Genomic DNA, 21312 nt, shown 5'->3' on the forward strand with positions numbered 1-21312 from the left:
CACTTTCTTCCCCCCCTCAAGAGTAGATAAAGCTCCTCTCAGTTAGTCTGACACTAAATCGCTGTGGCAACATGCCCCTCCCCGCCATCACTTGGCTAGACTGACTGACAAGCTGAAAGACTCTTGGCCAACAAGAGGGGCAATTCCATCTGGGCTTTTAATTAAAGCCAATTATCTCCTTACGCCTCTCCCTATTAATCCCCTAACTGTTAACCTAACACAAACACACTGACTCACACTGACCCACAAAACTCACACACTCACAATACACTCACGAATACGTATTCATTCATCACTTCCCACTCAAAAAAACCCCTACAGACATTCAAACTTGTGTGTACACACTATAATTAAAGCTCTCGCTCCCGCACGAACAAACACAAGACACAGTGTGATTTACTCTTGTGAAAAAGAGAATAAAAGACCATATAAAACCTTCGTACTTCATAAAACTTTCCTTTTCACATATATTAGGTAGAAAGTTTATTTTACAGCACTGAAAGGGGCTGCACTCACTGTCTGGAAGTGTGGACTCTTCCACTGTGCTGCTGAAAGGGCCACTCATATCAACTCCATTAGACTGCACAGCAATTTCATAGCTGGTGAAGGGCTTTAGTGATTCCAGTAAAATCTCCTGAGAAGGGCTGAAATACAATGAGATACAGACGAATAGAGTAAGAGGACCGGTTGACTGATAAAGGAGTCAATTAGTGCTAACTAGAGCAGTGTGGCTTAAAACAATCATTCAAAAGTTTGTTAAAAAAAAAGTATCTTATGTTTACCAAGGCTGCATTTATTTGATCAAAAATACAGTAAAACATTAATATTGTGCAATATTATTACCATTTAAAATAATTAGAAAAATAAATAGAAAAAAAAAAATCAAATAAATAATCTGCTTTAATATATTGTAAAATGTACAAAGCTTAATTTTCAGTATTCATTACAGTCTTCAGTGTCAAATGACCGATCTGAAATCATTCTAATATGCTGTTTTGCTGCTCAAGAAATGATTGTTTTTATTATCAATGTTAAAAACAGTTGTGCTGCTTAATATTGTGTAAACTGTAATATATGTTTGTTGTTTTTTCCAGGATTCTTTGATGAAAAGAATATTTAGTAACATTATAAATGTCTTTACTGTCACTTTTGATTAATGTTTGATCAGTCATATATCATATAAAAATATAACAAAATATATGTGAGAAAGAACAAATGATAGGAAATAATTTTAGTAATTTGTTTTTAAACCAATGGCAATGTCAGTAACACTAAATATTGGAAAATAGCTGCTGGACGAATGAATGCTTGAGTAAGAGTGTGCGATGATGTATGTGTGCCATAAGTGTTTATTTCACAATGATTGTTTATGATCTGTCTATACCAGTGGTCGCCAAACCATCGAGCGCGATCGACTGGGAGAGCTTTATCACTGTCCCAGACAGTAGATCTCGAAAATAACAGTACAATTTCTAAATTTTTGAACTCATTTGTCTGTTATTTTCAGGATCTACTGGGACAGTGATAAAGAAAAAATACATCTCACCTGAGTTTGTAAACAGGACGTTAACAGAGGACAGAGACGCTGAATATGGACGCAAAGAGGAGAAAATTCTGTAGCGGGCAGAGCAGCTCACAGTTCACAGTATAAATATTGAATTGGGGTAGTGGGGTTATATGAATAAATCACTGAAGGGAACTGACTGTTTTGAGAAAAGTTTAGATGGCAATGCCATTTTCTTCTTTTACCTCCGTATAAAGTAGCATTTATAAGCGCAGCTCTGCTTTGTTTACAGCTGTTCCATAAGCGCCACCTGCTGTCAGAGAGTGAATTTGCATCTCAATCACTGATCCATATATGTATAATGATTCTATTATAGATCAGTGGCCTCAATCAGTCCGTCTTCTGTTTTTGTTTCATGCAGATATTTTATGAAGCATAAATTCACAAAGCTAAAGTCCGACCATTCTGTTTTAGCTTTAATTCCTGAAATTATACATGATTTCAAATGTCAACAGATATCTTTGTTTAAGGCCAGTTTGCTTGTTATAGAGCAAATAACCAATAAATAAATTTGCTTAAAAAACAAAACAAATCAGCAACCAGTATCAGTATCGGCCAATTTGCTAGATTAAAAAAAAAGAATCTGAATCAGCCATGATCTGTGCATCACTAATTAAAATACTAAAATAAAAGGCCTCAAATTGGAAGTACAATCTGGGCTTTCTTTTTCTATCAATTCTTCATTCTTGTCTTTCATAAAGGCCGGGGTCAGGGATCTTGGGCTTAAAAAGGTTGGTGACCACTGGTCTATACATTACCATTATTGTGTATATGCCTGGTACCTGGTATAGTATGAGACCAGCGATGCATTGCGTATTCCTGCAGGGCTGCAGCGTATAGTGTAGTTGATGATTCGCACATTGCTAAAGTGCGGTTTCTCCCAGCGGAGCCAGATAGAGGTGGAACTGTTCGCACGAGCTCTAACACTGATGGGTGGCAATGGTGGGAGAGAGTCTGTCATCCGCACTAAGAAAACGATACATACACACACAAATTTAGACCGATTTAAATCTACAGGACAGCTAGATATGATTTGATCTCATCACAACCACACGCACCTCGTGTGAGCTTCTCTGTTCTGCCCTTCCAGACAGCAGGATAACCCTCAGTCTGTTTATTAAACGCCCAAACTTTCACTTCATACAGCTGGTCAGGAGCTGAAACAATCAGGCAAATAAGACTTCACATGCTCATACTGTAAAACATTGCGCATGCTTTGCATTCATGCTGGTGTAGGCCAGTGTTATTTTAGTATCAGTGAGATGAATAATTGATATATAATAATTAGAATATTTTTTCTAATTATTTTCATTTTAGTGAAAGTTTTAGAAATTTGGTCATTTTAAACTTTTTTTTAATATACTGTATAGTGTTTTGTAGCATATTTCAGTTTAAGTAGTAGTTATTTTAGTGCTAAATGAAAATGAAAAACACTGCTTTGGCAACTAGCTGAAGTTATTTTTTTATTTAATTAACATTTATTTTATTTCAAACAATGAATTTTTTTCTTTATGGCTTTAGGTTCAGTTAATTATATTAACCCTGGTGTAGACTGGTCTGTTGAACAAGAATTGCATGAAAAATACTGTCTGAAGTCATGGGCAATCAGCCAATACAGCCAAAGCTGATCTTCAGTTTTTCCTTTCTCAGATCCTTTTATAAGTGCTGACAGTGACAGAGAGTCACTATCCACTAAGCACATCCAAAAATACAGTCCTTGCATTTAGCATCAAATGCGCTGCTGTGTAAAAGTGGCTATTATATTAGAAATGCAGTTTCAAGCATATTTGTGTGTGAGAGTATAGTTTATGTGGATAAAGTTACTGCTCAACTCTCACCAAGGCCTGGAACCTCATGGTGTTTAACTCTCTTCCTCAGTTTGATCTGTTGAATCCTCTCATTGATCATAGGCTTCTCCTCACTGGGCAGCTCCTCTCCATCCAATTCCCGCCAGGAAAGCTTATAACCGATGATCTGAGTATGATTGGGTGGTGGCTGCCATGTGACATGTAGGGAATGCATTTTGGCTCTCACTTTGAGCTCAGTGGGAGCAAAGAGCACTGGGAAAGACAACAGAAGGAGTTAGTGAGAACGGCGGTGTGGCGGTGTGTGAGCATTCTGGCAGGGCCGTGCATAAGCAGTGGCGCCCCCAGGACAGTTTTAATGAAGGATGTTGAAAATTGCATACAAATTAAACTAGTATTTTAAACATCCAAAAAGAAGCCTGCAAACTTATCCAACTACAATAATTCATGTGGATCAGAATTATTAGATTATTTTATTTTCCCCATGTTTAATGTCCCATTAAGGCTTTAAGAATAGACCAAGGGAAACAGCTAAAAATGTGAAAATCCTAATAATTTAGCTTAAATATAATTTACTTGATTTAATTTTAGAAGACAAAATTTAAATAATAAATAATAAAAAAATTAAGATAATATAAATTAACTAATAGAATAATATAATTAAATAAAATATTTAAAATTCTAAAAAATTCTAAATGCTATGGATTGAACAGAAGATCCACATATTCATTATCAGATTTTATGATAAAAATTGCATAACATCCATTAGTATTCAAAAGTTTGGGTACAATATGATTTTTGGCCAAAAATAATAATAATACTTTTATTTAGCAGTGACACATTATATTGACCAAAATGGACAGCAAATACATTTATAATGTTACCAAAGATTCTTATTTTTAAATAGGAGGTGGTTTTTTAACATTCTATATGACAATTTCCACAAAAAAATTAAGCAGCACAAATGTTTTCATCAATGATAATAACTCACAATAAATTATTATTGAGAAACAAAGCAGCACACTGAAGACTGGAGTAAAGACTACTGAAAATTTAGCTTTACCATCACAAGAATACATTTACATTTTTATTTTGTAAAAATATTTCACAATATTACAGTTTTTACAGTTTGTTTTCTTTTGTTTGTTTTTTTTATTATCTGATTTTTATAAAAATGCAGCATTGAACAGTAATGCATTTAGGACTTTGTACTTGACTATAGATTTGAACTTTGTACCAGGGCAGACAAGATCTAAACTACACACAAAAAATTACTAGCATAAAGCATGTGGTGACATATGCTTACTTGAGTTTCTAATTTTTGGACCGTGTCTGATAATGCAGTACATGTAGACATCACTAGAAAATCACTATTTAGTCTGAAGTTTACCAAAAATGTATACAATCTTGGTGATTGCGAGACCAGTGGGGTGGTCAGTGTTGTTTTAGGGGATCAATGGCCCACCGGCCGCCCCTTGGAGGCACCACTGCATATAAGTTTAACCTTGTGCGAGTTGAAACTGGTATCAGTGTGCATATAGTGCATCGTGTTTAAGTGTTTGCTCACCCTGGGTAAGGTTTGGTGTGTGGTGTGAGGCCCACTCAGAAGACTGACTGAACCCAGCTCGCGCTCCCGCCGCAATCCGGAGCTGGTACGTTTGATTTGGTTTCAGATCCCTTAGAGTCACCTGTGTCTCATTCCCACCCACTTCCACAGAGTAGATGTGATCCACTGGAGGGCACACACACACACAAACACGTGCCAGTAAAAATCATTTCTGCAGCTGGCTGATAAAGAAGCACGAACAATGAATGCCTGAATTGAGTTTGCTTCTGTCTCTCATTCTGTGTCACAGGCCATCAGACCGAATCGGTCTTCTGTTCCACCTTTATTGCTGTTCATTAAGCATCCAGAGCTCTAATAGAGCAGGAGCAATCAGCCATGTCTTTGTCATTTGCTCAAAATACCCCAGACATGCTTGCTGCCCTACTAGCGACTACAGATAACAAATAAAGCAAAAAATTCAGCAGCAAACATGTATTTATCATGTTTCAAGGTCAAGGTCACATCTTAACCCTATAAATTCTACAGTATCATATTTTATATGCAAATTTCAAAGACCTGTTGTATACAATCTATGTACAACGTACTTTTTAGCAAGTAAAAGGCCTTTTAGTTTCATTCTAAAAACGCCCTCTTAAGGTCATGGTAAACATGTCTTTTTACAGTGCCCCTACTACAAAATATATGATCATAAAATTAAACATTTAAATACTATTACGTTTAGCGAGAGAGAGAAATTGAGTGACAGTATGATATTACACTGTCTATTATACTGTTATGATCTTACTGATTTACATAAGAATCAAAACTTTATCTTACTTTTTGGCTTTATATCAGCAACTGCACAAAATTGCATTTTTTGAGCCTTTGAACAAAGTGTATGTTTTTTTTTTCTCCTCAGATATGAGCTCCATATTCTCTTTTCATGCTATATCTGATGTATCAAATATGATACTCAACAAAAACACATACAGTATGTAATTATTATTTTTTTTTTACTATTTTCTGTAAAGGTTCAATAAGTTCTTCCATTTAAAAAAATGTGATTTGTCTGACTATTTTGTTCATATGTCAGGCTTTACGGGGGTAACATGAACACAGTGACAGTGGGTGGCGCTGTCTTACCCTGCTCCAGCGCTCTGTAGTCAATGCGGTAGCGTGTAATGGCTCCGCGGCTCAGCTTTGAGGACAGAGGCAGCCACATGGCTCTGATGTCAGTGGGAGATGTGCTCAGCAGTGACAGCTGTGGAGAACCGCTGGGAACTGCAGAGAACACAAAGCAAACAAAGATTTACAAAACATTCCATAAATGATGCACTACACACTATGCATTTATACTATGTGCTACGTACTCTGTCGTCTAGTGTATTAATTTTCTAAGGGTATTTTATCACCCAGCATTGAAGTCGAATAGCCCCTCCCATTACGCTACGTAAGGAAAGCTGCAACACTTGAGTGTCCAAAATTCCACGCTTTGTTTTTTCAGCTAAATAAATGTATCTGTAAAGACTAACAGAGTAGTTAAACACTATTTTGATTATAGCTACGCTATAATGTTTTATTATTATGGCATCGGGCTTTTATTTTGATAACCAAAGAAACCGGAAGTATGATGACGAAAGCAAAAACTGGCGAACGGCGCAAAAGGACGAAAGGAAAGTCTGAAAAGGTTTACGGTTAAAACAATAAAGGCCACGGAGAAACAGTTAAAACTACAAGGTTTAGCTTCGGTCAATTGGGGAACAAGGTTGGTAGAGTTAGTGAGAAACATATTTGAGTTATTTGAAATGTTTATCGTAAATTGTATAATTTGGTAATGCTATCAGTTTGAAAATAATGTAACGAGCTGTGTAACGTTCGAAATGTGATGGTAATGCATGATTTATTTGTTTATACTCAGCTCTTACGTTGGTTGAAGACACGGACGGCAATAAAAGTCATTTTAACCATCAGTTCTGGCCTTCTCAATATTGACTGGATGCTACAGTAAGAGCTTGACCACCGCCGCACGCTGCACAACGGGACTACAAGATCCAACGGCAATACCCGAGACGTCCAGCAGATGGCAGAAGTTGGTCAGAAAATAAAACAATTTAACGAAAAGTGCTCAAAATGGAAGAATCACAGGCTGTTTCAGTAAGTCAAATGGACATAAATGAACAGATCACAAACTTACAACAAGAAATTCAAGATTTAAAAGACTCACTTAACGACGAAAGTGAGGATAGACAAAACATTAAAGATTCAATCACATGCAAAGAACAAATCTTAACAGAGCTTCAAAACAAAGCTCAAAGCATGTCAAAGTTGCCAAGACGTTCTGAAAGAGTTAAAGTACAAACGGAAAGGATGATAACATTCCAAAAGGAAGAAATGAGTAAAAGGGAAAAAAGACTAATAACTCTTTATGAACAATGGAAAACACAGGTACGCGAAACAAGAGAAAGGTTAAAGTTAGATATCACAGACACGGAGATGTCAGAACTCGCAGACATGATAGAACAAAAGAGAGATGATGTATTGAAGTTATATTCAGAAATAAGAAACCAAATGGCACCATCATCTGACATAAGGAGAAAGATGGATGCATGCGATGCAATAACTCATGACATCGTAAGGATAATTCTGGAAAGATTAAGTGGTGTTGTCGAGGAGTTTGATGCAGAGCGTGAAAGAACTCGTTTACGTGGACTTTTAGATCACGACTACGCCCAGTCCATATACGGCTCAACCGCAGCATCAAATCGCAGCCAACGGTCCTCAGCTTCACAACTCACAGCAAAACGAGCCGACGCAGCAGCAGAGCTAGCTGCAAAAGAGGCTGAATATGAGATCGTACTAGAGGAACAAAGACAACAGGAAAGGATAAAGGCTCTAGAGGAGGAGCACAAGAAACAAATGGCAGCTCAAACATCAGAGTTGGAACGCTTGAAAGCACAGAAGGACGTGAAAGCAGCTCGAGCCAGGTTTGAAGCATATGACAGAGAGTTATCACAGGTGGATGATGTACAGTCAATTAAAGGTGAACAGTTGAGCCCATACTTCACACCCAACCAGCCCACACCAGCACTCTCTTTCATTCCTGTGCAAACAGCTCCCCCTAGTGTCACTCAACTAGCTCAAGCAGTGCAGGACAGCATTAAACTGAACAGACTTCCCGCGCCAGAACCGACAGTGTTTAGTGGCGAACCAATAAGCTTTATTGAATGGAAATCCACATTCATATCACTGATTGAACAAAGGGACATCTCAGCGGCAGACAAGTTGTACTATTTGAAAAGATATGTTACGGGCCCAGCTCGAAAATGCCTTGAAGGGACTTTCTTTAGAAACGATGAGGAGGCATACAATGACGCTTGGGTCAAACTAAACCAAAGGTACGGCCAGCCATTCGTGATTCAGAAGGCATTTAGAGAAAGGCTATCAAACTGGCCTAAAGTGCAGGCTAGAGATGCCGATGGACTAAGGGCATTTGCCGATTTCATAAATGCATGCATGCTTGCAATGCCTCATGTAAAGGGGCTACAAATACTCAACGACAGCGAAGAAAACCAAAAACTGTTGCACAAACTACCAGACTGGATAAATGCGAGATGGAACAGGCAGGTAACCAAGACTTTAATGGAGGGCGGTGAGTTTCCAAGTTTTATTGCCTTTGCCTCCTTCCTCTCATTAGAAGCTGAAGTCGCCTGCAACCCAGTCACCTCCATTCATGCACTTCGCTGCACTGAAACAAACGGCGACAGAAGGAACACAAAGGAAATCAAAAGAAACAAGGCAAGTGTATTTAACACAAACACAACTGAACAAAGTGATAAAAGGACAATAACAAAAACATTTACCGGCTCTCCATGCACAATGTGCCAAGGCACTCATCAACTTCACAAGTGCCCTGATCTCTTGAAAATGTCTCTAGAAAACAGAAAGAAGCATGTGAAAGACAATAGACTTTGTTATGGCTGTCTAAAACAAGGACACAGTGCTAAGGACTGCAAACGCCGCCTCACGTGTGAAACTTGCACAAAGCGACACCCGACATGTCTTCACGATGAAACCTACTGGAACGGTCTGCAAAGAGAAACACGTGCGAGCACAAACTATGCAGCCCAAGGTAGCTCACCGGAAACAGCAACAGCCATGTCACTTAATGTTGCCAGATCTGAACAGTCAGTCAGCACCTCAATGATAGTTCCAGTGTGGCTGTCCACTACCACTAACCCACTCAAGGAAAAACTGGTCTATGCGTTATTAGACACACAGAGCGACACTGTATTCATTGATCAGGATGTCACACATGAGCTGCAGGCAGATGTTTGTCCAGTAAAGCTGAAACTAACTACTATGATGGGTAGAAATGCAGTTGTAAGCAGTGGAAAGGTGTCTGATCTCTTAGTGAGAGGGTATAACTCAGCCTCAGTCATAAAGCTCCCCACTGCATACACAAAGGATTACATACCTGCTAACAGAGAACACATACCTACATGTGAAACAGCCAAACAGTGGAGTCACTTGTTATCGATTGTAGACGAGGTCCCTCCGCTCCTCAGTTGTGAAGTAAGTCTCCTCATAGGTTATACTTGTCCTAGAGCTCTCGCACCCAAACAGGTAATCTTAGGCAAAGAAAATGAGCCCTATGCCATTCATACTGATTTGGGATGGAGCATAGTTGGCAACTCGACACCATGCAACGAAACAGATTCGGCGAGCAGTCTCTGTCACCGGATCACTGTTAAAGAAATCCCTCCCTCCACGCCAGCAGATGCAATACGTGCTTTGGAGAGAGATTTCAAAGAGACTGACGGGAAGGAAAAGACTGTGTCGCAAGAAGACTTAGTATTCCTTCAGAAACTCGAGCATGGTATAACACAGACTGAAAATGGACATTTTGAAATGCCATTGCCATTCAAAGAAAGACCACAAATGCCAAATAACAGACAACTCGCTGAAACCAGGCTAAACCAGCTCAAACGCAAATTCATGAAAGATGAAAAATACAAAAGGGACTACATGAAGTACATGAGCGACATCATCAAAAGAGGGGATGCCGAAAAGACTGATGATAATGGACCGCCCGGAGAGACATGGTACATACCGCACCACGGCATCTATCATCCAAAGAAACCAGAGAGGTTGCGCGTGGTCTTCGACTGCTCTGCAAAACACAAAGGCACCTGTCTTAATGAGCATTTATTGAACGGTCCTGACATGATCAACAACCTAACTGGTGTGCTTGTGCGCTTCAGACAGCACCAAGTAGCTCTAATGTGCGACATTGAAAAGATGTTTCACCAGTTCCAAGTCAAAGAAAATGATCGCAACTACTTGCGCTTCGTATGGTGGAAGGACGGAGATATGAACAGCCAACCACAAGCATACAGGATGACGGTACACCTCTTTGGCGCCGTTTCTTCACCCGGTTGCGCGAACTATGGACTCAAACATTTAGCCAAAGAGAACAGTTCTGCATATCCAGTTGGCTCACAGTTCGTAGCAAGAGACTTCTATGTAGACGACGGAGTCACCAGCGCAGAGACAGTAAAGGATGCTATACGACTGGCAAAGGAAGCACGCGAACTATGTGCAAAAGGTGGACTAAGGTTACACAAATTCGTGTCCAACAACTCTGAAGTTTTAAAAAGCATTCCAGCTTCAGAGCATGCAACAGATACAAAAACAAAGGACTTGACGTTTAATGAAACACAGACAGAAAGAGCACTTGGCATTTATTGGAATGTGGAGAAAGATAGCTTTACATTCAACATCACACTAAAGGACCAACCACCAACCAGGCGTGGCATCTTGTCCACAGTCGCAGCAATATACGACCCCCTTGGCTTCATTGCTCCCTATGTGCTCAAGGGTAAGGGGATTCTCCAAGAAATGTGTCGTCAAGGAATAGACTGGGACGATCCACTGCCTGAGCATCTTAAGCCACGGTGGGAGTGCTGGAAAGGAGATCTACACAATCTAAAAAATGTGCAAATCAGCAGATGTTATGTTCCTGCAGATTTTGGAGAAGTGGTAAAAAGAGAAATACACCACTTTTCTGACGCAAGCACCACAGGATATGGACAGTGTTCTTATCTCAGACTCATAAACAAAAGTGAAGATGTCCACTGTACCTTCATCATGGGCAAAGCACGCGTCTCTCCAACAAAGGTCACTACGATCCCAAGGTTAGAGCTTACCGCAGCCACAGTATCAGTCGCTGTAAGTAACACGCTAAGAGAGGAACTGCTTTATGACCATGTTGAGGAGTTCTTCTGGACAGACTCAAAGGTCACTCTAGGGTACATAAACAACGATGCAAGGCGGTTTCACACGTTTGTTGCTAATAGAGTGCAGAAAATCCGCAACAGTACCTCACTGCAACAATGGTTTTATGTGCCCACCAGCAAAAACCCAGCAGATATGGCGTCCAGGGGCACATCTGTAAATGAACTGCTCGCATCTAATTGGTTCACAGGCCCTCACTTCCTGTGGGAAATGAAAATACAGCTTCCAACAAAAGAGACCATTGTACTTACAGTAGGAGACCCAGAGGTGAGAAAGGTACAGACACTAAACACAGAAACGGTTGAACATACCTGCCTTAGTGACCGGCTCACAAAGTTCTCATCCTGGTCCCGTGCAGTCAGGGCAGTCGCACGTCTCAGACGATACGTGCTCAAAGACAAATCAAAGACACTCACAACTGTAACTGAAAGACAAAACACAGAAACTGTGATCATCAAAGACTTACAAAGACAAGCATATCAAAACGAAATAGAGACATTAAACAAAGGCAAACAACTTCCAAAGAACAACAAAATGTACAACTTGGATGTTCTCTTGGACAAGGACAATGTGCTTAAGGTGGGAGGAAGGCTCCATCACTCATCTCTTCCCAGCTCTTTTAAACATCCAACAATCATTCCCAGAGAACATCACGTCACAAAACTGATAATTGCTCACTGCCACGAAAGGGTCAATCATCAAGGAAAGGGCTTCACGATGAATGAGATACGAGCCAACGGCTATTGGATTCCAAAGTTGAGTCAAACGGTTGCATCCTACATTCGCCAGTGTGTGTTTTGTCGGAAACAAAGGAGACCCGTAGAAGGACAAAAAATGAGAGACTTACCCACAGAAAGAATTGAACACTCTCCACCTTTCACATACTGTGGTATGGACGTTTTTGGACCGTTCCTGACCAAACAAGCAAGGAAAGAATACAAAAGGTATGGCCTCCTTTTCACATGCTTTTATTTACGTGCAATTCATGTCGAAATGTTAGAAGACCTATCAACGGACACTTTTATAAATGGACTCAGATGCTTTATCGCTCTAAGAGGCTCTGTCAGACAAATAAAATGCGATCAGGGTACTAACTTCATAGGTGCCAAAAACGAACTGAGTGCAGCACAAGGTGAAATTGACACTGACAAACTGACGAGCTTCCTTGCAGAAAAACAATGTGATTTCGTCCTAAACACACCTCATGCTAGTCACGCAGGTGGAGTATGGGAACGACAGATACGTACTGTAAGGAACGTTCTTAATGCAACATTGGCTCTCACACCAGGTCGACTCACCGACTCTTCACTCAGAACCTTCTTGTATGAAGCAGCTGCTATAGTAAACAGCCGCCCCCTTACAACAGACAATCTCAACGATCCAAACAGTTTGGAGCCGCTAACTCCAAATCATCTTGTCACATTGAAAACCTCAACTCCGCTGCCTCCCCTAGGACAGTTCGTTAAAGAGGACTTATATGCACAAAAACGATGGCGTCAAGTACAGTACTTGCTCGAACAATTTTGGAGCAGATGGAAAGGAGAGTACTTGCAGGACATAATGGTCAGACAAAGATGGCACAAGCCTAAAAGAAACATGCAAATAGGCGACATAGTAATGGACAAGGATGAAATGCAACCACGATCACAGTGGAAACTTGGACGTATCTTGGACACTGTAAAGGATACAGATGGACTTGTCAGAAAGGTCAAAATAGGCTTTGCAGACAGAAATCTTACCAAAGGGGGTCAACGTGTGAACAAAATGTCTGTAGTAGAACGTCCAGTACATAAGTTAGTTCTGCTACTAGAAGATTGTGAAAGGCAAATTTACAATGCTTAAGTGTATCGAAATGTTGAAGTTACAGTTGTAACATGTTTACAAGGTTATTTCTGTATTCTGGTTAAGTAACTTGGAGAAATTATTTACTTTTTTATGTGTGTAACAGCAAATAATTTGATGGGAGTGTAAAGACTAACAGAGTAGTTAAACACTATTTTGATTATAGCTACGCTATAATGTTTTATTATTATGGCATCGGGCTTTTATTTTGATAACCAAAGAAACCGGAAGTATGATGACGAAAGCAAAAACTGGCGAACGGCGCAAAAGGACGAAAGGAAAGTCTGAAAAGGTTTACGGTTAAAACAATAAAGGCCACGGAGAAACAGTTAAAACTACAAGGTTTAGCTTCGGTCAATTGGGGAACAAGGTTGGTAGAGTTAGTGAGAAACATATTTGAGTTATTTGAAATGTTTATCGTAAATTGTATAATTTGGTAATGCTATCAGTTTGAAAATAATGTAACGAGCTGTGTAACGTTCGAAATGTGATGGTAATGCATGATTTATTTGTTTATACTCAGCTCTTACGTTGGTTGAAGACACGGACGGCAATAAAAGTCATTTTAACCATCAGTTCTGGCCTTCTCAATATTGACTGGATGCTACAGTATCATTCGGGTATTTGAAATGCAGGCTACTCACAATATTAATACTTCAAAATGGCACAGAATAATGCATAAGTATGCACGTTAGGATGCACCTAGTGTCTATTGCACAGAGAGGTCATTTATTTTTCTCTGGCCACCAAAGGGCACCCATATGAACAAAAATTGCTATTATGTATCAACCTCATTTAGCTACACAAAATTAGGCTATTTTCTGTAAATGTGCTAGGCTTCCTATTCATCAGGTGCTACAGGTAAATAACCAGAAGAATAAAAAAGTGAAACAAACAGTATAAATAATATTTTTAAAATATAATTTTTATAAAATTTGCAAATAATATACAAATACGAGTCTGCAGCATCAAGCAGCATAAAAGGCAGTTTTTTGTACAGCTAAAATAATTGGAAGTGGCTGGGATTGAAAATCTTGCACATTCAATTAAAAATTGGCAGCGCTAGCTCCAAAAATTGTTGATAACACCAAATGAATTAGCAATCTGTTCGTTTCAGAAATGCTGTGAGTTTGCCATTTTGCCATTGTTATTTAATCTCTGAATATTTTATTCCATCTTTCAAATTACTAGCATTGCAATAAAAATTGCACTAAAAAACAATGGTTAAGTCTAGCACATTGCATACAGCATTTACAGTATGTGAGGTGTTACAGAATAGTTATTAGTAGGCTGTTCATGTATTCCATACATAAACCATGCAGATTGTACATAGCATACACACTTGAGGTGTAACCTTTAGTAAAGCAGAAAACCAAGTGTGCTTTTGTGCCAATTAGTCAATCCACATTGCTTTGCATCTAAAGGAATAATTCACCCAAAAAATGAAAATTTTGACATCATTCACTCTCCCTCATGTTGTTCCAAACCTGTACAGGTTTCTATCTTATGTAGAACATAAAAGAAGGTATTTTGAAGAATGCTAGTAATCAAACAGTTGATGGTCCCCATTGACTTCTATAGTATTTCTTTCCCTATGGAAGTCAATGGAGACCAACAACTGTTTGGTCCTTCAAAATTCTTCAAAATATCTTCTTTTGTGTTCAACATAAGAAAGAAACTTATACAGATTTAGAATGACATGAGGGTGAGTAAAAGATGACCAGGTTTTAATTTTTGGTTGAATTTCTTTAAATCCTGACCACTCCCCATTAGTCAGTGCTCACCGTCCTCTAGCGTCTCCACTGTAACGGGCTGTGACGGGCGGCTGGCACCCATGGGCGAGTAGGCCACTACATAGAAGGTGTAGGTTGTGTGAGGGAGCAGCTCCTTTACGTGCAGCTCTGTTGTGTCGTTATTCACTGCAAACTGATACTCCATGTTTTCTGAGCCTGTCAACACACAAATAGTGCATTTGCTTTTTAAACATTTGATCTTAGCCAAAATATTTTTTCTGACAGTCCTTGTGTGTACATGTTTCTAAATGAAGGGAAGCGTGACCCCGTCAATAACAGCTGGAGCTTACATATGGCTTGTGGTTCTGTACAGCCACGATCTATGAAGTGGATTGGCTTCGGTAAAGTAATGAGACAGGATTTTTCTCTGTGGACTGATCCACTTAAGCTGGCTACACTCAGTGTAATGAAAAATACTGCAGGTCAAACAGGGACTCCAGGAGCTTCCACTAACAAAACAGGAAAGTGCTCACAGAAAGTTTTTTTAAAGAAAGTAATGTTCTTTAAAATTAAACCAGTGTTATTATGGTATTATTTCTATACTATTGTAGCATTTATCAGTGTATTTCACATTTCACATATCACATTTCCAGTTTTCAGTTTATTTTTAGTCATTTTATGTGCTTTTGTAATTTTTATTTAATTATTTTTCTATTTAGTTTTAATTTATTTGTAGTATAGTTTTGGCCATTTTAGTTCTTCAACTTAGCATAATTGTTGACTATATGGCAATGTGTAGTTGAAGGGTTAGTTCACCCAAAAATTCTGTCATTAATTCTTCACCCTTGTGTCTTTCCAAACCTTTAAGACCTTTGTTAAGAAATTAAGATATTTTTTATGAAATCCGAGAGCTTTCTGACCCTGCATTGGCAGTAATGCAACTGAAATGTTCCTAGACCCAGTAACGTAGTAAGGATATTGTGAAAAAAAAAAAACGTGGCATCAGTGGTTCAAATATAATTTAATGAAGCTACGAGAACACTTTTTGTGTGCAAAGAAAAAAATATAAATTTTATTCAACAATTCTTCTCCGCGTCACCGTTCACCGCCATTATCAAGTAGCATAAAGCTTCGTAAAATTATGGTTAAACCACTGATGTCACATGGACTGTTTTACCAATGTCCTCAGTAGGTTTCTGTGCCTGGGAACATTTCCGTTGCGTTGCTGTCTATGCAGGGTCAGAAAGCTCTCAGAATTATCTTAATTTGTGTTCTGAAGATGAACAAAGGTCTTTCAGGTTTGGAATGACATGAGGTTGAGCAATTAATGACAAAATGTTGTTTTTTTGGGTGAACTAACCCTTTAAATATAAACTTTGCATTAGTATTTTATAAATATTAATTGATATGTTTCAACTATAAATTATCTCACCATTAGGCAAAATAATGGTATTTCTTTACTCCCCGTTCTGAAATTTTAAATACATAATAACACACTTTCTCTCACCTGCTGTGCGTTGGTAGTGTACTGAAAAGCCAATGATCTGGTCACTATTATGTTCAGGTGGGTCCCAGGTGAGCAGGGCAGAAGTGCTAGAGTGGGGTATGGCCAACACATGACGAGGAGGGCTAGGCAGACCCTCCCTCACGATGACGGACAGTTTGGCAGTGGCACAGGCAGTCCCCAGGCTGTTGGCAGCAATACACTGGTAGTATCCCGCATCGTCCAGCTGCAGCTGGTTGATGAGCAGAACTCCAGGGTTCTGAGTCTTAACCCGGGCATTAGACTGGACCAGTTCTCCATTCTTCAGCCAGCGCAGAGCAGGGGGAGGGTCACCAGAACTATTACACACAAACCGAGCCGTATTCCCCCGGGACAGGGACACCGCCTCTGGGGGTTGGTGGATGACTGGTGGAGCTGGGCAAAAAGGAATTGGAAAAAAAGACAGTGGGAAAACTGGAGAAAAAAAGAGAGTGATACTTAGGATCATATAGAAACATTGCTACAGCTTTAATGCATTAGGTACCATGAGCTAAAACTTAATGTAGGTTACTGTTAATATAAATGTACTATTTTAAAATGTACTCACCCTCAGGCCATTCAAAATGTACATGAGTTGGTTTCTTCTTTAGAACAGATTTGGACAAATTTAGCATTACATCACTTGCTGACCAATAGATCCTCTGCATTGAATGGGTGCCATCAGAATGAGAGTTCAAACATCTGATAAATACATCACAATAATCTATAAGTAATCCACACTCAGTCCACTCCTCCATTTCTGTTATTGTTTTTATCAGATGTTTGGACTCATATTCTGACTGCAGAAATCATCCAAATCGGTTCACATAAAGAAAAAAATTCACCTACAGATTGTATGGCCTGAGGGGGAGTAAATTTTCAGCTAATTTAAATTTTTGGGGGAACTATTCCTTTAACTTATGTTAAAGTTAACTTAAAAAGTTAAACTTGAAAAAAAGTGTATATAGAAATTAACACTAAAATTAATTTATTGTTTATTGCAAGTTCATATTAGCAATTGTATCATCTACAGGTGATACAAAAAATTACAGAAATCATGTGTAAATCAACCAATCGGTAAAAACGACTCCATTACACCCAAAATGAGTCATATTATAGGCTCAAACATGTCAGGAAGCTATAAACTTATTTTAATATCATTTTTCAAGGACAAAAAACAATCTACTACTATTTTTTTCCCTGCAAAACAGATGGGCATCGATCAGACGAAGCTTCCTCTAGTGCGTAAAAAAAGCTTCTTGCAGTAAAGGTTGGAGCATAATTTTTGGCGGAATAATTATATTGTACTTCCATGCAGAACATTTCTTGTCTGTTTTATGTTTTTGGTTGAGATTGCTTCTATTTAAATAAGTCTTCCTTATGAAAAGTCTTAATTTCCCTAGCACCTAGCAAGATCATAAGATCAGTCACTGCATTTAGTGTATGCAAGGCCACAAAGTTCCTCTATGGTCTGACCACAACAAACAGTTGGAGTTGTTGTTCAAACAACCTCATTAAATAGTGTTTAGTAAAGGAATCATTGCATGATTTCTTTTACTTTTAAACTTCAAGATTCCACTTAAATGTGCAGTTTGGAAACGGTCATGTTGATCCTTGTGATTCTTCCAGTGACCTTTTTTTTTTTTCTCTCTTTGTGCACGGACAATATGTACACGCATTTTCCTTGCTAAAATTTGCATCTGTTTTGGACAAACACAAATACAGTAAGTAAAGTGAAAGTGACGTGACATACGGTCAAGTATGGTGACCCATACTCAGAATTCGTGCTCTGCATTTATCCCATCCAAAGTGCACACACACAGCAGTGAACACACACACCGTGAACACACACCCGGAGCAGTGGGCAGCCATTTATGCTGCGGCGCCCGGGGAGCAGTTGAGGGTTCGGTGCCTTGCTCAAGGGCACCTCAGTCGTGGTATTGAGGGTGGAGAGAGCGCTGGACATTCACTCCCTACAATCACACCTACAATCCCTGCCGGCCCGAGACTTGAACCCGCAACCTTTGGATTACACTAATAAACAATAGTACTGCCATAAGGGTTTTGCTACAATGGTGTGTGTGTGTATATAGACCATTTATATATACCTTCTATGAATTTTACATCCAGTCAGCAAGGTCAGCAACCGTCTGTTTCTTTTTACCAGAAAGCTTATTGATTTACTCATGGTGACGAGGGGATTTTATAATACATTTTATAACACAGGGAAAGAGAAACCGGCAACTACACAGTTCCTGAAGAAATATTCAAGGATGATCAAAATGACCAACTACAACTTAACAGCCATTAAAACAACTAGCCATGGTTTTGTGCTTGATAAATAAAGTGTACAGCTTTCCATATGTTTAATCCACTGATTCTGATTCAAGCAATAAAGAATCGTTGTATATTTTGTTTTATTTACAATCCCTCAGTAATGTATCCAGTATTAATTCAGAAAAAAATAATACTGTACCTTGATAAATTCTGATTCTGAATATGCAGGATCCATTAAAAGGAAAACACATAATTACCCAGTACTCGGAGTTCAGCGGGAGATGAGACAAAATCTCTGGTCTTGGGTTTGTTGGCACGACACACATACACTCCAGCATGGTGACTGCGGGTGTCAGGAATCACTAGGTTGGTTGCCAAGACAACCACATCTGTAGCTATAGGCTTCCCATCTATGCGTCCCGAAGGAGTGGTTGTGTAAAAAGAGGGCAAAATGAAAAAGAAAATGGAAAATCAATTAATCAAGAGTAACAGGAACATTTAAACCTTTAAGTATACAGATGTCAATATGAAAAAAAAATAGCACCCTTGATAATAATAGCACGTCACTAGGTGATCTCATGTACTATCATAAATAAATATGAAATAAAAAAACAATAATAAAAGGTTAAGTTGTTAAAAGAATGACAACGTTTCATTTAGCCATCAATTACCCCCTCATGTTGTTCCAAATCGAATACAATGCAATTACAATGAATAGGGCCAAAGGTTTAATATTCCAATAAAGGAAGAAAACAGCAGCACAAGTGTCCATACATTTCTCATTCTGTAACCCATACCAGAAAGAAAGTCTTTTGTGTCTGAAGCAACATGAGAGTCAAAAAATGATCAGAGATTTCCAATGTTGGAACTATTATGGTGTGCAATGCACATTAAAAACCAGCAGAAGTCAGTACAGCACTGGAGGAGGTACGACATGCATTAATGATTCCTAGACACTGACCGTCTGCGGCTGCCATATTAGCGCTCAAACAAAGAAAAAAAGACACCTCATGAATTTTTACAACATCTTGTTAATTTTTCATGAAACCTAATGAGAATAATGCTCTCAGTTATACAGTCTTGCCATTATTGTGGGGGAAAGAGGACAAAATGAGGTCCGTAATGAACCTGAATGGAGGCAGTAACAGTGGGGGTGAAGGGTGGGAGTGTAGTTGGAGTGTCTGCTGCAGCAAAGCCACGTGTCTATAAAGCAAATGTATAAGCTCACCTAAAAATCACAATTTGTGTGGTTCATTTACATTGTCCTATGTAAGCAATCAAAGTTCACAGTGAACACAGCACTAATTACATTTTGGTCATTCAGCAGACACTTTTATCCAATACATCAACGCACGTATTACGCACAACATCTCCTCTTCAACCAGGGGTTTAAGTGCTTTACTCAAAGGCACAGCAATGATTGATAAAAAAATTTAGACCTACTAGGCTCTCCAACTCCTATTTAAATCTATATTGTGTGCCTTGGTCCACATGGGTCCAACTATTTTTGGTTTGATGTACTTAAATCTTCATTTGATATATTCAATCCTGACTGGACAATACCGATCAGGTGGGGTGATATTCTTGTTTTCACATGACGTCACGCAACTTCCGTTTTGAGTTGAAGGGATGGGCTATACCTCTTATTTTATTTTCAATCCGATACCGATATCTTCAAGCCCAGTATCGTCGATATCGATACCTCTAAACTAAAATTATTTTAAATTATTAAAAGAATATAATCAGTAATTATACTCACTTAATATTAGATTTTAAAGCCATGTTTGTTGTTTTACATTTCATAGGCATTTTTTTTTTTTACACTGTCAGAAATGAAATATACAAAAATTGTATTTTATCCCTTTACTGGGGCAGTAATCTCAAAGGTGCACCTATACCCCTAAAAGGGAGCATATTAGTACCATACAAGTATGAATGCTTTAAGGGTATAGATAAGTTACAAAGGTGCACCTTTGAGGGTACCTCGTGAAAAATAAACATTTTGTTACATAAGTACTAAACTGTATTATTATTATTATTATTACCATGGTAAATTTGTGGTTACTACAGTTTTACTACAAATACTTTGGTAAACTGTGCTTACTGTAATAAAATCATGGTTAATTTTTGTAAAAGGCTGCTGTACTCCTAAATGTGAAACTTTAGCATATTTCTTTCTGACAGATTTATTAACAGCAATTACAGAACCTAACACAACTTTTAACAACCAGTTTAAATAAATTTACCAGTCTATTTAAAATAAATAATATATAAATAAACCAAGTTTGGGGTTAGTAAGATGTTGTAATATTTTTTAAATAAGTCTCTTGCTCACCAAGGCTGCACTTATTTGAACAAAAATACAGTAAAAACAGCAATATTTTGAAATATAACCATTAAAATAGCTATTTTCTACTTTAATGTGATAAAAGCTGAATTTTCAGCATCATTACTCCAGTCTTCAGTGTCACATGATCCTTCAGAAATCATTCTAATATCATTTGCTGCTCAAGAAACATTTCTGATTATTATTGGTGCTTCATATTTGTGTGGAAACCGTGATGCATTTTTCAGAATTAATTTTATACATTGTAACAATGATATGTAATGCAATGTAATAATGTGGCAATGGTTTCTTAACATCTACTTATATTCCAATGAGCAGGAGAAATAGCTCTATCCAACACAATTAGACTAACACTAAGAAGCTTATTTTATGCACTGAATTT

At 38.4% G+C, this 21312-nt stretch overlaps 2 protein-coding genes across 3 annotated transcripts in view; one reads left to right on the forward strand and one right to left on the reverse strand.

Moving 5' to 3' along the window:
* The window catches only part of LOC306874880 (immunoglobulin superfamily DCC subclass member 4-like), an 84599-nt gene that overhangs the window by 10264 nt on the left and 53023 nt on the right, over window positions 1-21312 (reverse strand). The window contains exons 6-14 of one of the 2 annotated variants that reach the window (XM_079425175.1): window positions 18841-18993; window positions 16292-16702; window positions 14836-15000; window positions 6059-6196; window positions 4937-5101; window positions 3403-3624; window positions 2623-2721; window positions 2347-2530; window positions 517-644 (exon numbers count right to left, since the gene is read on the reverse strand). In XM_079425175.1, coding sequence (XP_079281301.1) covers window positions 517-644; window positions 2347-2530; window positions 2623-2721; window positions 3403-3624; window positions 4937-5101; window positions 6059-6196; window positions 14836-15000; window positions 16292-16702; window positions 18841-18993 — 1665 coding nt within the window. Of the gene's footprint in view, window positions 1-516; window positions 645-2346; window positions 2531-2622; window positions 2722-3402; window positions 3625-4936; window positions 5102-6058; window positions 6197-14835; window positions 15001-16291; window positions 16742-18840; window positions 18994-21312 lie in introns of both variants that reach the window. The other variant, XM_079425174.1, reaches the window with a different exon arrangement.
* On the forward strand, window positions 6552-12675 carry LOC306875102 (uncharacterized protein; the record flags this gene model as incomplete). The annotated part of the gene is made up of 3 exons (XM_079425510.1): window positions 6552-6680; window positions 6834-12153; window positions 12543-12675. Exons 2-3 carry the CDS (start codon window positions 7046-7048, stop codon window positions 12673-12675), a joined length of 5241 nt encoding a protein of 1746 aa, XP_079281636.1. The 5' UTR covers window positions 6552-6680; window positions 6834-7045.

The sequence above is a fragment of the Barbus barbus genome, assembly GCF_936440315.1.
Source record: "Barbus barbus genome assembly, chromosome: 1".
Taxonomy (NCBI): Eukaryota; Metazoa; Chordata; class Actinopteri; order Cypriniformes; family Cyprinidae; genus Barbus; species Barbus barbus.